The sequence below is a fragment of the Myotis yumanensis genome, unplaced genomic scaffold (genome assembly GCF_028538775.1).
Source record: "Myotis yumanensis isolate MYYU_CA2020_CCGP unplaced genomic scaffold, mMyoYum1.0.hap1 SCAF_13, whole genome shotgun sequence".
In the NCBI taxonomy this organism is placed as follows: domain Eukaryota; kingdom Metazoa; phylum Chordata; class Mammalia; order Chiroptera; family Vespertilionidae; genus Myotis; species Myotis yumanensis.
This window is the reverse complement of record NW_027223764.1, coordinates 23,504,835-23,523,188: the sequence shown is the minus strand read 5'-3', so window position 1 is coordinate 23,523,188 and position 18,354 is coordinate 23,504,835. Positions and strand designations below refer to the sequence as shown.

The window sequence follows — 18,354 nt, the reverse complement described above, 5'->3', positions numbered from 1 at the left end:
GGCCTCTGCCTATGTTTCTGAGGCAATATTTGCTAGACGATGGGTGAAGGCCGCTATTCGGCAAATTCCCTTCAAACCCAGCTTGAGGAGATGGAGAGTTCCTAGAGTTTCCAAGGGGCAGCCTGAGTGTCCCGAAAGAGGGGATGGAAAGCATACCGTTGGGTCTACCATCAAATGGGAAAGCATGAAAGTGCCTAGGACACGGGGGACACTCCTATGTGTTGGCTGGAATGATAAACTGCCTCCCATCAGACAACGTGAAGAGGATCCAGGTCCTCTGCTCTCCCTGTCAAGAAGAGATGGTATAAGAGAAAATAAAATAGCCCTAGCTGGTTTGGCTCAGTGGACAGAGCGTTGGCCTGTGAACTGAAGGGTCCTGGGTTTGATTCCAGTCAAGGTCACAGGCCTGGGTTGTGGGCTCAATCCCCAGTAGGGGGTGTGCAGGAGGCAGCTGATCAATGATTTTTCTCTCATCATTGATGTTTCTATCTCTCTCTCCCTCTCCCTTCCTCTCTGAAACCAATAAAAAATTAATATTAAAATATATATATACATATATACACACATATATTTTTTCTAAAAAAGACAATAGTCACAGAAAAGAACTTTGAAAATAAGCACAAAGCACTGAGTCAAAATCTTGCTCATTTGATCCTATCCCTCCCAGGCAACAAACTTTTAGCTAAATTAGGCCCAAGCCTCAGCTCCCACATCCCATAATTAATAATCTCTCTGAATGGGATTTTTGCCACTGGCAGCAGTTTTCATGCACTGTCCTCAGCCCTCCTCCCCGTGCTATGCATGGCTTTGACCTCTGGGCACCTTGGTGAGCTAGGCTGGTCAGTTGCTGCAGGTTTGAGGCAGTGCTGGGATGGGAGTTTGTGGATTGCTGCTGTTAGTGGGATGGGGGTGGAGCATAGACTGAATGAAGGGAGATGTCGAGCACTAAGAAAGCCAGCTGTGCACGCAGCAGGGTAAAAGTGTGCAGGACCAAGAGTCTCGGGACTGGGGTGCTAGTCCTTCCTTGCCTCTTCCTGGCTGCCCAGCTTTGGACTCTCTTGCCCTGTCTGAGATTCATCTCCTCATCTCAAAAAATCAGGATAGCCCTGGCTGGTGTGGCTCAGTTGGTTGGAACATAGTCCCATGCATCATATGGTTGTGGGTTCGATTCCTGGTAAGAGCTCATACCCAGTTTTGGGGTTTGATGCCTGATTGGGCATGTGCCTAGGGACACAGGGATGTCACCACCTCAGCTGGGTGTGTGGGTCCCAGCTCCACCTGGAACCTGCTGTGGGACCTTGAATGGGGCAACCCACTCTCCCTAACACTTGGTCTCTTCAGGCATAAAATGAACATTTTCATTTTCTGGTGAGAATGAAATGAATAAATGTATGTGAAGCTCCAAGAGCAGTGTTTCACAGCTAGTAAGCTCTCATCTTCAATGTGACCTGCAAATCATGGTAATGCCTCCAGGAGTTCACTCAGAACTAGGACTTGCATTAGACTGTAAGCTGCATGCAGGCAGGAGCCAGGTCTGGCTTGTTCCTCATCTGATTCGCAGAGCTGAGCACACAGTCTGGCAGAGTGCGCTCTTGATCAATACTTGTTGAGTGAATTGATGTTTGAGAGAAGCAATAGGAAGAAACAGCAGCAAAAGAGCGGGAAGAGAGAGACAGGGACTGCCCAGGCAGTGAAGATAAGAAAGCAAAAGGAAACATTTTTATTTTTTTTTAATAATGAAAGAGAGAGAAGGGAAAATATATTTTTTTAACTTATAGTTTGTACTACTGGGATGTAAAATCTGACGACAGTTATAAACCATAGAACTGAGGTGAGGTGAAGTAAAAATTCACCCTGCCAAAAATATTAAATTTTTAATCCTTTACATGTACAATAATAAGTTAGAGCTTTGGTCACTGCTAATACAATGGTTCTGACGTGGAATTCAGAGGAACTAATTCACTGCTAAGCTATGTCAGCTCCCAGCTTCTGAGTCACAGCGTGTTATAAAGGCTTTCCTCGCCCTGTGGAAACTTATCCCAGGAGGGCTGGGTTTTCTTTCTTTTCTTCTTTTTTTAATCCTTTTTGTGCTTGGTACACATTCTTCCCGTTTCAGACTGGGTTCAAATGACCCCAACACACCAAACAACTCAACACATTCAGGGTGGGGAGAAGCGTTCATAATTTGACTTTGTTGTTTTAGCCACAGGTTGTATCTCTTTATCCATCATGACCTCGGGGAATACGCAGAGACTCTGGAATCAGATGGTCCCGAGTTGAATCCTGACTTGTCTCTGCCTCAGTTTCCCCATGGGTAAAATAAAGATGATAATAATACCTATTCCTAACAACAGTGTGAGGATTAAATAAGATCATACACACAGGTGTAAGACAGTGTAAGAATTTAATAAATTATGGTGCTGGTATATAGCAAGTGGCTGTCACTCAGGCTGTCCACCTACCCAGAATCTCCGGGAGACCCAAGTTGCTCTGAACATTTAAAGCACTTTCTACACACTTACTTTTTACTCATGCTTATTCTGGAACTATTGATCTCTCCATTTTGCAGATGAGACAACTGAGGTATAGAGATGCTGGGCAACTGTGAGGGGGAGGAAGTCCTGGACTCTTAACCACTGTAGCTGTTCTCCTGCTCTCTGTGCTGTCCAATATGGTCATCAACAAGCACATGTGGTTATGCACATTTAAATGAACTAAAATTAAACAATATACATAATCAATTCCTCCATTAGAGACATTGAGATGGTAGCTGATGTATAATCAAGACCAAGTCACCTCCGTGGAAACCCAAAGCCCCATGCAAGTCCCATGCCAATTATAGGGGAGCAGGAGAGGTACCACTAAGGCAGCCCAGGTGCAGACAGGAAGTGGATGACAGTGCAGGGAGGGGCAGAGGCATGAAGCCATCAGTCCCTGAGGGAAAGACAGTGAATAGCTTCCTACCTGACATGATTCTGGCTTCTCTGAGGCCCATGACCTGGACACCATTTAAAATGTATATTCAACAATTGTATGGTAATGGATTGATATGCATGTATTTACAAAGCACTTCAAAAGGCAAAAGTCTTTAATTTACTGAGTCATTAATGGTGCTCATATTGTAGTACATACAGATCTCAAATTATAAAATTGTACACTTGAAAGTTATATAATGTTATAAACACATGTTACCTTGACAACAAAAATAAACTAAACTAAATTTAAATTAAATGTATATTCAACCTGTGCTAGGTGTTGCAGAGGATATAAAAATCCCATGCCTCTTGGCAGGGCCAAATCCCATGGGGATGGATTAACTCACCAGTAAACCCAAGCTGACAAGTGCCAGCACCCTGGACTCGCCTTGAGGGCATACACAGGAGATGCTGTGGGAGAGGAAGAAAAACAAGCCACACTAATTGATTTTTGTAAGGCAGCAGTGGCTTTACAAATGACTGAGCCTGTAAAATGTGCTTTGAGAAATGTGCCTTTGAGAGTTCCCATGCTTCAACAGGGTGGGGCCACTTTCCTTAGGTGGTGAGTGTCTACTGTTCTCCCGGAAGTGAAGGGAATGGATGACTCAGTAGATTAAACATTTTTGCCTTCTGAAGTGTTTTTGCAAATACACACATATCTTGGGTTTGGTCCCAGACCACCACAATAAAGAGAGTATCATAAGAGAGCAAGTCATATCTTTTTGCTGGTGGAAGATCTTGCATTTAATTTGTAAAAATGCAAAACCTGTAAAGCAATACAGCAAAGCACAATAAAACGAGATGCCTGTACAGTACAGTGGTCCTAGTATCAACACGGCATGATTGTCTGTTTGAGCCACTGGGAATCTCTTTGACTAGTCCTATGGGGCACCCTGGGTAAATGAAGGTGCCCTGTGGGCCGCTCACCAGGTGCCTTCATAGATGACAGTGAATGAGACCCAGTGGATCTTTCTCCCCTCATACTTCACCATCCTTAAATGGAATCTCACAGATTTTCTGCTTATTTAAAAGGTTATTTTTAAAAATTCAACTGTATATTTTCAAATAACAAAGTAGATTTTACTAAGAATAGTCAGAAAACCCTCTATTGCATAAATCACAGCCTTGGGGAATCTCTACAGATCTACTCCCTTTCAGATGTGAGGGACGAACAAAATTTCCTCGACCCCCAAGGTTCTTCCGGCTGGTCTAATCAAATAGACATGAGATAGATTAGCAAGAGAAAATAATCATATTTAACACATATATATGTATAAGAGCCCTTCATACATGAGAGACTCAGAGACCTCACAGGCAGGAGAAGTTCAGAGACAGAAAGGGGAACTGGGATGTGTGAGACACCCTGAGCTAGGGATGAGCTAACACACCTTGGGGACTTCAAAGGGTCATGGCAGGACGATAAGAAGAGCCGCCCTTTAGTAAAAAGAAGTTTGCCCTGCCATATAGGTAGGTCAAAAGAAGTTATCTCTGCTAATACTTACTAAGGGCAAGGCCCCTAATTCAAATTCTTCTAGGTAATTGAGGAAGGATGGAGAGACAGAAGTTTCTCTTGGCCTGTGGCTAAAGTTGCCTTTAGCTCAAAGTAATCTGCATACCACAGAGGTACATCTTGGGGTGACTCGTTCTGGACCCCCACACAGATAAGCCATCATAGTCCCATTTTTCAAAAGAAGAAAAATAAGATTTTCAAAGAGGTGAAGTGGTTTACTCCAGACTACAAAGTTGATAAGCTCATTAGAGGGGTCCCAGAAATATCTAGGGTTTCACTCCAAAAACAGGTCCAAATGAAATAAGAGGTATCTGTAAAATAAGTAATAACATGACAATTCATGTTTTAAATTTTTATTGATTTCAGAGAGGAAGGGAGAGAGAGAGAGAGAAACATCAATGATGAGAATCATTGATTGGCTGACTCCTGCTGCACACCCCCTATTGGGGATCGAGCCTGCAACCCAGGCATGTGCCCTGACTGGAAATCGAACCGTGACCTCTTGGTTCATAGGTCAATGCTCAACCACTGATCCACGCCGGCTGGGCTAACATGACAATGATTTGATGATCATCTGAACAATAGCAGTAGCCAGTCCACAAGGCAAAGATGGACATAAGACCAGAAGTGAGAGACAATTCTATTGACCAAATGGACAATATCATAAGGATGGAATGAGAAAATCGCTATAGTTGCAACAAAATGCTCCCTAGGAGTCTGATATTTCATATGAATGCAATGCTGCCACATTGTAAAAGCACAATTGATTGAGAAAATTTCCTCTCAATCAATCTTTTCAAGAGATTTGACACGGAAGCAAGAGATGAGCAAAAGGAAAATGGAACTTAGTAACAATGTTCAGCAAACCCATCTTTAAAAGAAAAGACAAGAAACACACACATACACACACACACACACCAGGTAATCTGACTTCAGAAAGATTCACCACAGTAAGTACTATAAGGATGCAATCTGTTGCAACACTATTGTAACAGGAAGTGGTTAAAACAACTTACCAGTACATGTCTATACCAAAAAGTCAGGAATAATTCAAACTGTTCAGAGTGTTTACCTTTAGGTGGTAAGCATGGGGAGAGAAAAAGAATAGGAGGGGGGTGATGAGAATTTTCACTTTTTAGTTGTATAATCCCTTCTGGACTGTTAGTTTTTTGTTGTTGTTTGTACATTTTTAATTTAAACTAACAATTACATATTAGTTATTGTGACATATATGTTTGTATATATGCTTATATACATACATATATACGTATATCCAGTATACCAGTATATGCTTTTAAAAAGCCCTTGCAGTTTATGATTGCTGCTATATAAATGTCCTCTTATGTTTCAAGTACCTAAAGCCCAGAAGAACTTTTAGATGGTTTAGAGCAGTGGTTGGCAAACCGCGGCTCGTGAGCCACATGCAGCTCTTTGGCCCCTTGAGTATGGCTCTTCCACAAAATACCACGTGCGGGTGTGCACGTACAGTGCAAAGCTGACTTAAAACTTTAAGTAAAGTTTATTAAGTTAATTTTAGGGAACGTTGTGGAGTGAAAGAAGATGTAGTGTCAAGGATTGAGAAAGGTATGTTGAGATGGTTTGGACATATAGAGAGGATGAACGAAAGGAGATAGACGAAACAAGTATACAAGACGAGTGTGGATGGGAGAGTGGAAGGGGTCGACCTCAGCGAACGTACCTCAATCAGATTGAGGACGTTTTTAGCAAAGGCCAGCTTAGGAGTACCCTAATTAAGTTAATAACAATGTACCTACCTATATAGTTTAAGTTTTAAAAATTTGGCTCTCAAAAGAAATTTCAATCATTGTACTGTTGATATTTGGCTCTGTTGACTAATGAGTTTGCCAACCACTGGTTTAGAGGGATATCTACTTCTCACAGCTGCTTAACTGTGTTAGTGTCCTGTGACCTGAGGCCCAGGGACCAAAGCTCCATCCTTCTCCTCCCACTGGGTGTGATGCTGCAGGAAACACTTCCACGTACTATGACCAGGAGAGGTGTGAGGGAGAAGCTCCCCTTCAGAGTTCCAGGCTCTTCTCCTTGAGGTTCCTTCTAATCTAATGGCAGACTTGTTACCCCACTGCCACGAGGTCACCCTGGCCATGATGTCACCCTGGCCATGCGTATTAAATCGCCGACTTATTGTAAAAGGACTAGAGGCCCGGTGCATGAAAATTCATGCACTGGAGCGGGGGTCCCTCAGCCCGGCCTGCCCCCTCTCATAGTCCAGGAGCCCTCAGGGGTGGGAGGCGACCCGGCGATCAGGGGAAGGCAATGCCCCCATCACACCTCTGCTGTTGCCACTGCCGGCAGCGCAAGCCTCGGCTGGCTCTGGGCGGCTGGGCATCCAACATCCAAGGCTTGCCTGTGCCTCGGGCCGGCCCTGGGTGGCTGGGAGGCTGAGAGGACTGGGGGACTCCGGAGGCAGGTGCACAGAGTGGCCGGGCCCGCCTGGGGGCGGGCCTGGCCTTGCCACATGCCTGCCGCCCTGGCGGGGCTGAGGGGACTAGGCGCCACCATCTTTGAGGGTGTGGCGGTCAATTAGCATATTCCCTCCATTCGCTGTGGGCGCTGCCATCTTTGAGGGGTGGCAGTCCATTAGCATGTTCCCTCCTTATTGGCTGTGGGTGCCGCCATCTTTGTGATGGCATGAGGGTCAATTAGCATATCCCCTCTTTATTAGATAGGATAAGGCAAGGTATGTGGGAAGGAGCGTGGAGCCTCCATGCCTTTCTGGGCACACCTCTCCCCCAGCACCTCCATATGTCTACCAACCCAGTTGGTTTATACATACATGCATTACTTTTACATTTAAAATTTTTGAATATCATATTATTTGCAATTTAAAAATAAAAACCCTGTCATGTTGGGGGGAATCATGAAGTCTTACAGCTGAGAGAGGCCTCAGAGTTCTGTCCAATCTAATCTCCTCTAGGCTCAGCTTCACAAGCTTGCTGTCTGCATGGGACTCAAGGGAGAATGGCCACCTCTGGCTCACAGGCGCTCTGGCCTTTAGTGAACCCAGGGCACCCCAAGAATGTGAAAAATCGAATAAGCTTTGTGCTTTTCAGAATCTACTCCTGCGCTGCTAAATATCAATGACATCCACACAACAGGGACTCCAGTAGCCCCCAAATGCTCCTGGTTCACACCAGGTCCTGAGAAGTTCGGTAGTCAGCCTCAGAGGGGGTTTGAACCCAAAAGACTGAGGTCAACTCTAAACCAGCTGGCTGTCAGTGCAGCATATTCCCAACCCAGTGTCTACATGGCATCACCACAAGCAGCCCACCACGTGGCCATTCTTCCTGCCATCTTAGGTGTGAGAAGACTGCTTATGGCCTTGATCTTGCTGTTTTATGTATTCAACAGGGAAAATTTTCCACATTTCAGTTAACACAAGGGCTTTCTTTGGTGCCGCCTTGATCTTCTATTCGGACTTTTTACATCTCACTCTTTCCAATCTACCCCACAACACACCATGAAACACATCTGCTTTTGCCCCTGGCCCCTCTGATGGACCAGGGGGTAAGTACACTCAGTTCTTCCAGAACTTACTGTTAGCTGATTTTACACAGTGCTCAAAATTGGGAGGCACATGTGGAAAGGGTCAGCCATCAGCAGAGTTTTAAACCACTGGAATAAATGGAAAGCAAGAAAAATGTCATATTCATTACTATATCTGCTCTAGCATGTCAGCATATATACCAGCATAGCTTGCTGAGAGCAGGTATTCAATACATGGCACTGTAAAATGATAGAATCGTAAAGCCAGAAGGAACCTCAAGGAGATCAGTCCCATCATCCCACAGCTGAGAAATTTGAGACCCAACTGGTTAAAACTGGGTCATCAGATATTTAGTTTATAGCCGCCATAGTCCATGTTCCCACTCTGAGTTCACAGTTGTTTTTTCTGTCAGGTTGCTTGTCAGATGAATGAATGAATGAATGAATGACTTTACCACTGGGTTTGTACAACCAAAGGAGATTGGAAAAGAAACTAGAGTTAATGTAGTAAATGTAATTGTTTGGATAGATTATATTTGCCCATTTTAAATGAAGTTTTCCACTTTCAATTGAATGTTTATAACCTTACACATGTTTTTAGTCATTTAAAATTGTTGACAAAATAACAAGTCAAATTTTAGTATAGTGTTAAACTCTAATTCTTTTATAACCTATACCAGTGATGGCGAACCTTTTAAGCTCGGCGTGTCAGCATTTTGAAAAACCCTAACTTAACTCTGGTGCCATGTCACATACAGAAATTTTTTGTTATTTGCAACCATAGTAAAACAAAGACTTATATTTTTGATATTTATTTTATATATTTAAATGCCATTTAACAAAGAAAAATCAACCAAAAAAATGAGTTCGCATGTCACCTCTGACACGCGTGTCATAGTTTCGCCATCACTGACCTATACAATGTGCCTCAATGACATCACCAGGTTGAACCCAGTATGTGTTTACATGTCTTTACATATCAGTGGCAAATAATACAAACTTTTCAGGTTATGTCTCTATTATGTAATAGCTTCAAGGGAAAAATTTTATCTTAATACAAGTCAATAAACTCTGATATAATATGACTACATGATATTTACTAACCAGATTCTCAAGACACATTGTCCTTTAAGAATCCAACTTTTGCTCTCAAATTTTTTATTATTATTGACTAGAGGCCCAGTGCACAAAATTTGTGCACTCAGGGAAGGGGGTCCCTCAGCCCAGCCTGCACCCTCTCGTAGTTCGGGAGTCCTTGCTCCTTACTGCCTGCCTGCAGCAGAGGCCGAAGAGGCTCCCACCACTGCCACTGCACTCGCCAGCTGTGAGCCTGGCTTCTGGCTGAGTGGTGCTCCCCTATGGGAGCGCACTGACCACCAGGGGGCAGCTCCTGCATTGAGCATCTGCCTCCTGGTGGTCAGTGTGCGTCATAGCGACTGGTCTTTCCACCATTCGGTCAATTTGCATATTAGGATTTTATTATATAGGATTTTAGAGGAAGAGAGAGATTTTTTTATTATTATTGATTTAAGTGAGAGAGAGAGAGAGAGAATGCAACATTGATTTGTTGTTCCACTTATTTATGCAGTCATTGGTTGATTCTTTTATATGCTCTAACAGGGATCAAACCCACAATCTTGGCGTATCAGGACGACGCTCTAACCAACTGAGCTAGCCAAGGCCCCCAAATTTCTTTAAACAAAACAACCATTTGCAACTTTGCTTTTCATTTCTTTTATTTCTTGCTTATACTCACAGGAAGAAGTTTGAGAAGAGAAATAGGGAGATAAAACATACAAAAGAAAAGAGAAAGGCATAGATTAACCAGAAACTGGAAGAGAGAAGCAGTCAGGTTCCTGGAGGAAGAGAGAAAGGTGCAGAGGCGTGGTCAGGAAAGCTGGGCCCATCAAGGCTCCCACTCTCTGTGCCCTCCCCTCTCACTCTCACTCTCCTGCCCTTACAAACAGAAAGTGATAAAAGCTCTTAAACTCAGATTCACTAGTAGACACATCAATCCAGCCAAAACTGGAATCATTTCACAATGCCTGGGAGAGTTCCGTCACACCAGCCACTCCTGTTCCCTTCCACTGCAATTAAATGTCATAGAATGATGACCTTTTGGAATTACAATGGGCCTTTTAAAGATGATCTAGTCTAAAATCTCCTTACCCATTTTGCAGAAAGAAAACTGACATCCAGATAAAGTGGGTCACTTGCCCAAGGTCATTCAAAGAGACCAAACTACAAATAGATCCCCAACTTGCAGGCGTGCTTTGCCATGGCTCTTTCCCCTGTGTGCAACCTAAGAGCTACAGAACATACAAAAAACATCCCAACTTTGGAGAGATGAACAATTACAAAGAGGCACAAAATAACGGGAAAACAAACTAATCCAAAATAACAGCTTCCCCCGCACCTCCTTGGACAGTGACAAGCTGCAAGGGGCCGTTTTACAGAGTAATGATACCTCGGACAATTAAACTGCACTTTTTCCTCCTTTACCCATTTCTCACTGGCACGGACTATAAAAAAAAGTGCACAGTACTCTTACTTTGAACCAACACAGACCTTTTTTGATATCTGAAATTTGGGAATTAACAAATACATTTTTTCCCTCCAAGGGCTTACAGTAAGTACCTTATTAAGAGGTCACTCAATGAACCGCAAAGCCCTGGGGGAAATTAAATGCCTTCCACGGGAATCGGTCCCCTCCCCTGACCTGCCCAGGTAAACCAACTCGAGCTAAAGCCAGAGATTTGGTTTTATCAGTCACCTAAACGCCGACTTTGAAAGAACTTGCGTTTCTTTCACAGCTGAGAAATTTGAGACCCAGCTGGCTAACACTGGGTCATCAGATTATAGCAGCCAGAACACGGGCATTCCGAAACAGGACTTGAGAAAAGGAAGAAAACTTTGTCTTACCCTTAAAAATAACAGAAACAATAGGATCCGGTTTCCCAAATTTCGTCTTAGGGATATTGATGGCAGATTCCACAATCACGCGAAGCATGGCTCTGAATGGGGTGAAAGCAAGTTTCCACAAACGAGGTTTGCAGCCACGGACGCTGGCGCTCCGGGCAGCACCGCCCAGAGAGGAGGCTGGGGAGGACCTCAGAGGGAGGGAAGGGGAAGGCGAAGGCGATGGGTGGATCTCCGAGGGACTGTTTACTGAGGGCTGGTGTAAACTGATATCCAAGTCCCAGGGCCTCCTCAGTGCCCCAGGCACCACTTATGAATTCGGGAAATGTGGAAGTGAGAAGGACCAAACCCCAGCTGAAAATAGTTCTGTGTAACAAATGAAACTAAAATGGATTTAGAGCTAATAAATGTGGGCAGGTTAGGAGACCTCTAAGTAACAATTCCTGAAACCACATCCATTGGTTTTCTGCCACTGCTTTTATTCTTTTCTGAGCTTCATGAAGCTTTAAAACTTTACTTAATCATTTAAAAAAATTTTTTTTTACTTTTGCTGTTTCTTCTCTCATACTGTGGAACACACCCATTCAACAACTTAAAGGAAAAAAAAAATGTTTAAAATCCGTTAAAGGGTGCCCCCTGCTGTATAGCAGAGGAATAACTGAGTTTAGTTCAAACCAGCCCAATCTGGAGGCAGTAATAACGGGTTTACAAAATTGGCTGATCCTTGGCTTTCCAAAAGGATTCACCATAGTATTTCTTTAAAAATCCTTAAGTGGTAAGAGCTGGGCACCTACGTGTTCATGGTCCATCAAATGCTGCTAATAGTCTTCAATAAAAATGAGAAAACGGCTTCCACTCTCTCAGAACCTAAACCTGAGAAGTGTCTTTCCTTTGTTAAAGAAAAATATATATGGTCAATGACACTTGTTAAAGCCTGGTCAGAACGACTTTATTCAAGGTCAGGGGGGCTACTGAAATAGGTATAGGGACCACTGCGATGGAATTTTGCAGCTGAGGGGAGGGGTTGGGTTCAACTCCAGATAGAGCAGAAGCAAGTGGGGATGTATAGCCAAGGAGCAGGATGAGGGACAGTGAATGGAAAATTACTTTAAGGAAACACCAGGGAGAAGGAATTCTGGCTAAACCGACTTAACAGGCTTCTTGCTGAACACAGGTCAAGGTGACTAGAAATCCCCTTGGGGATGGGGTTAGTAGTCAGCCAGGCCTGAGTATGGGTCCCCTTACACCATTTTTGAGATATGTAGATGTTCACATTTCTTTATTTTTTACTTTTATTGATTTCAGAAAGGAAGGGAGAGGGAGGAGGAAGGGAGAAATGGAAACATCAATGATGAGAGAGAATCATTGATTGGCTGCTTCCTGCATGCCCCACACTGGGGATTGAGCCTGCAAGCCGGGCATGTGCCCTGACCAGGAATCGAACTGTGACCTCGTGGTTCATAGGTCAGCGCTCAACCATTGAGCCATGCCGGCCGGGCAGGGTTCACATTTCTTAACCTCTCATTTCTGCAGTTATCTCATCCGTCCTCCTGCAGAGGCCTGGAAACCACATTCATTACCAAGACAATCAGGTTTTACATGTAAATCTATAAGATTCTAACAAACACTGTATGAAAAACACTTAAGGAAAACTATTTCCTTTTAGGAAAATCATGGAAGAGTAAGAGTTAGAGATAGGAGTAAATCAACACAGTGATCAGCCATTTATTCATCACAAATATGTTTGTTCGATAAACACTTGAGAGTCTGCAAGTACCATGTGTTGGGTGCTGGGGCTTCAGCAGAAAATAAGCCAAAGTTCTGACCTGCTAGAACGCCCAGGCTGGTGGGGACCACATGCTAGGTCTCACAGGTCTATCAGGCACTGCTTTCAACAACTCCAGGAGCTAGAACTCCTGGCTTCGTCTTTCCAGCTGACAAAGTTTAGGCTCAAAAGAGTTCAAAACTTGAACCAGAATTCAAACCCACTGTCTTCTCTACTCCCTTTCAACTTCACCTCAGCCGAGATCTCATACTTTGCTGTTTCATGATTCCTCACATTTTGTCAAGTAATCTCATGCATTAATGTAAGTGAGTGGACTTAGGCCTGTCCTGGAACTTTGAGGCAAAAGGGACAGAGAAAGAGAAATATTTAGAGGAGAGGAGAGGTGTGGCAAAAAATCTAGACATGCGGACACAGTTATTGAGGTAGCAAAGAGGATTTAGCAGAAAAGAAATGAAGACAGATTCATAATATGTTATTTCACTTCTAGTTTTACAGAATCTTAGCTATTATTTAAGGCAACATTCAAACTGGCATACACAGAGGGTCCATTGTTAAGATCTGTTTGCTGAAATACTGCTTTAAGAATTACTTTGGTTGATAACTAAAATGCTTTTGAGAACTAAAAAACTAGTTTTGGTAGCTTAATTATAGGGTTTTACATAGTGGATGCTATTTTGAAATAACTTAATATATAGTATATTTAAATTTCATCCCTTTAAAAAACTGCCTGGTGGTGACTAAGTCTACATGGGGGGGCAGAGAGGGCTAAAGTATTTTATAACATTTGACATCATCACATTGTCATTATTTGAAATAATTGAAAGAGCAATATAAGATAGGAATGAATCTGACCTTCTCCAAGTAAGTATTAACATATTTCCTAAAATACAGCTAGAAAAAAAAATGAAACAGGAAAAGTTAGAATCATTTTAAGCCTTGTGCTTACTTTTAATTCCTCATCAAAATGTTTGATAGATAAATGTAAGGGTCTTCATTCACTTATGCACACATGCATCTCTTCAGCAAACACTTATTGAAAGTCTACTTGGTCCCAGGCCCAATACTAACTACCAAGGTGATTAAAATACATTTCCTCTCTGCAAGAAGCTCACAGATAGTTACAGCATAATGAGTGAGTATAATGATAGAAGGAGACAAAGAAGACAGGGCAGGGGTGGGCAGGCAGGGTAGGCTCCTGAAGGAGGTGACAGCTAGACTGAGTATTAATGATTGGATTGATGTGTGCGTGTGTGTGTGTGTGTGTGTGTGTGTGTGTGTGATCTGAGTACAGGTCTTTTACCTCCTTAGTTAAGTTTATTCCTAGATATCTTAATTTTTTTGGTGCAATGGTAAATGGGATTTTTTTTTTTTAGTTTCTCTTTCTCTGAGTTCATTATTGGTGTATATAAAAAAAAAGCCATTGATTTCTGGGTGTTAATTTTGAATGTGTGTGTGATCTGAGATAGAGTTAAACAAACACACATGGTGATCGTGGGGGAACTTCAAGACATTTGATTTTGGTGAACTATCATGTGTGAGGTGAAAGAGTCAATCAGTGACCCTAGGCAGGCAGGCACCAGCCCAGAGAACCCAACAACTAACATCCACTGAGTGCTCACTACATGCCAGATGCTATTCATCTCATTTCATTCTTCCACTGTCCTATCCTATGAAGTAAGTACTATTTTTTCATCCCCATATTACAGATGAAATAACTGAGGCATAGTTTGGTAAAGCAGCTTGTCAAAGTGGAGCCAGGATCTGAGCACAGGCGGTCTAGAGTCCATGCTCTTCACTCCCGACAACATGTCCCACTGGCAGTGGGGACTTAGTAGAGACGCATTTTTCAGCAGGGTAGCAGAATGATAGAATTGTATACAATACTCTGGATACAAAGAAAACATTGGTGGATGAAAAGGGGCTCTCTAATAAATCTAACCAGAAGTAATCTCACAAGGTGATCTGATCATAAATTCCTAACAGGACAGGTCATGGTGCGTAGTCATGCTTCGGGCCTGTAACTTCCCTGGGAGAAGGTTATCTTTGCTCTATGCAAGCACTCTGTTGTTTTGTTTCGTTTTGCATCTAGGTTAAAGCACCTAGGTTAAAGCATCTAGGAAAATGCCCCCTTTTATAGACCTCTCAGAAGCTGAACCACCTTCAACGCAGCATATAATCTTAACTATCATATAGTCCAATCATAGAGATTTCCCCATCTTGCCTTCCAATCTTAATTCCCTACTTAATTCAAAACATATAAAAGAAACTGCAAACTGTCATTCCGGAAAACATTTTTCTCAGTCTGTTGAGATCCTGCTTCCAGGCATGCCCTCTGTTTGGCTCAAATAAACTCTTATAAAAATTTTCTATGGGTTTGGATGTTCTTACAGTGACAATTTTAATAAACCCACAGATTTAAAATTAAATTTTAAAAGGAGCTAAAACAGGCAGAGCAGTGAGTGTCCAGAGAGCCACTCTCTCCAAATAGAATGCACCCTGAATCGAGAACCAAGGCAGGGAGTATCACTGACTGGCTAGGTGAATAAGAATTCTCCCATATGACATTACTCAGCGATAGGAAAGATCTAGCCTGCTTGGCTGTTACATTTCTCTCTGTAAATGAATGAAGATAAATTGTGAATCCTTGACCTAGGATTCCTATAAGTGAACTGTCAGCATCAAAGTACTATCAACTTGAGAGGTCTTGTGCAAACTGCCACCTCTTCCCACTTTATGCCCCACAGCACCTATCTGCGAAGAGCAAACATTGATTTCCAGGTCTAATAATGACAATTGAACAAGCTGCCAGGCCAATGAGTCTCTGGTGCCTGCCCTTCTTCCTCAGGGGTCCCTACTCACATGTGTTGACTTAAGAAACTTCCAAATCTGTAGAGAATTTTTATAAAAGTTTATTTGAGCAAACTGACCACATGGTTGGGAAACAAGATCTCAAATGCTCTGGAAAATAATAGTTTTGCAGTTTCATTTATACATTTAGAATTAAAGAAGGAACATAAGGAAGGTTACATGAAAGTGGGAGAAAGCAGGGTACAGGATAGCTAACAAGATTATTTGCTCTGGAGGGTGGTTATGACTTATGCACGACTTATGATTAACATCTAGATGCACAAGGACAATGGACAGGGTTTGCTTAAGGCAAAAGTAAACCTTTAACTAAAGAAGTTATATGTATGCTCTGTGACTACCCACCATGACCTGCTCAGTTAGGAATTTATGATCAGATCACCCTGTGAGGTTACTTATCAAGTTTAAATCTGGATTTCTACCCCACAGCTGCGGAATATACATTCCTCTCAGGTGCTCATGGGACATATTCAAAAATAGACCACATATTGGGTCACAAGCAAAGTCTCCACAAATTCAAGAAGAATGAAATCATAAAAAGCATCTTCTCAGACCACGATGGCATAATGTTAGAAATAAACCACAATAAAAACAACCCAAAATACTCAAACACTTGGAAGCTGAATAGCATGTTATTAAATATTGATTGGGTTACCGATGACATCAAAGAAGAAATTAAAAACATCCTGGACACTAATGACAATGAAAACACAACAATCCAAAACCTCTGGGACACAATGAAAGCAGTCCTGAGAGGGAAGTTTATAGCTCTACAGGCCTACCTCAAAAAACAAGAAAAAATGGTAGTTAATCATCTAACTCTACAACTCAAAGAATTAGAAAGAGAGCAACAAGAAAACCCCAGAGTGAGCAGAAGGAAGGAGATAATAAAGATTAGAGCAGAAATCAATGAAATAGAGACCAAAAAAACAATACAGAAAATCAATGAAACCAAGAGCTGGTTCTTTGAAAGGATAAACAAGATTGACAAACCCCTAGCCAGGCTCACCAAGAAGCAAAGAGAGAGGTCCCAAATAAACCAAATCAGAAATGATAGAGGCGAAATAACAACAGACCCCAAAGAAATACAAATGATTGTTAAACAATACTACGGACAACTCTACTCCAACAAACTAGACAACCTGGAGGAAATGGACAAATTCCTAGAAAAATACAACATTCCAAAACTCAATCAGGAAGAATCTAAAAATCTCAATAGGCCAATAACGATGGAAGAAATTGAAGCAGTCATCAAAAAGCTTCCAGCAAACAAAAGCCCAGGACCAGACGGCTTCTCAGGGGAGTTTTACCAAACTTTTAAGGAAGAACTGAAACCTATCCTCCTCAGATTACTACAAAAAGTCCAAGAGGATGGAACACTTCCAAACACATTTTATGAAGCTAGCATCACCCTAATACCAAAACCAGGTAAAGACAACACAATGAAAGAGAATTACAGGCCAATATCCCTCATGAACATAGATGCCAAAATCCTCAACAAAATCTTAGCAAATCGGATCCAGCAGTACATCAGAAGGATCATACACCATGACCAAGTAGGATTTATCCCAGGGATGCAAGGATGGTACAACATCCGTAAATCAATAAACGTGATACATCACATAAACAAATTGAAAGAAAAAAACCACATGGTCATATCAATTGATGCAGAAAAAGCATTTGACAAAATCCAACACCCATTTTTGATAAAAACTCTCAGCAAGGTGGGAATAGAAGGATCATACCTCAACATAATAAAAGCCATATATGACAGGCCCACAGCCAACATCATACTCAATGGACAAAAACTAACACCATTTCCCCTAAGAACAGGAACAAGACAGGGATGTCCACTCTCTCCACTCCTGTTCAACATAGTCCTGGAAGTATTAGCCATTGCAATTAGACAAGAAGAAGAAATAAAAGGCATCCAAATTGGAAAAGAGGAAGTAAAACTGTCCTTATTTGCAGATGACATGATATTATACATACAGAACCCTAGAGACTCCATCAAAAAACTACTAGACTTAATACATGAATTTGGCAATGTAGCAGGATACAAAATTAACCCCAAGAAATCCGAGGCATTTCTATATACCAATAGTGAACTTTCAGAAAAAGAGATTATAAAAACAATCCCATTTACCATCGCACCCCAAAAATTAAGATACCTAGGAATAAACTTAACTAAAGAGGTAAAAGACCTCTACTCAGAAAACTATAGGATGTTGAAAAAAGAGATAGAGGAAGACATAAACAGATGGAAGAACATACCATGTTCTTGGATTGGTAGAATCAACATCATTAAAATGTCCATATTACCCAAAGCAATCTATACATTCAACGCACTTCCCATTAAAATACCAATGGCCTTCTTCAAGGATCTAGAACGAACTCTCCAAAAATTCATCTGGAATAAAAAAAGACCCCGAATAGCTGCAGCGATCCTGAGAAAAAACAAAGTAGGTGGGATCTCAATGCCAGATATCAAGCTGTATTACAAAGCCACTGTTCTCAAAACTGCCTGGTACTGGCACAAGAACAGACATATAGATCAGTGGAATAGAATAGAGAGTCCAGAAATTAGCCCGAACCAATATGCTCAATTAATTTTTGACAAAGGAGGCATGAACATACAATGGAGCCAAGATAGTCTCTTCAATAAATGGTGTTGGGAAAATTGGACAGATATATGCAAGAAAATGAAACTAGACCACCAACTTACACCATACACAAGAATAAACTCAAAATGGATAAAGGACTTAAATGTACGA

The 18,354-nt window shown here is 42.0% G+C and overlaps 1 protein-coding gene across 1 annotated transcript in view; it reads right to left on the bottom strand.

Moving 5' to 3' along the window:
• MYOF (myoferlin) overlaps nt 1-11,135 on the bottom strand; it is a 142,702-nt gene extending 131,567 nt beyond the window's left edge. The window contains 1 exon segment of the mRNA XM_070432690.1: nt 10,933-11,135. Coding sequence (XP_070288791.1) covers nt 10,933-11,020 — 88 coding nt within the window. The 5' untranslated portion in view covers nt 11,021-11,135.
• Nucleotides 11,136-18,354: the final 7,219 nt, after the last annotated feature.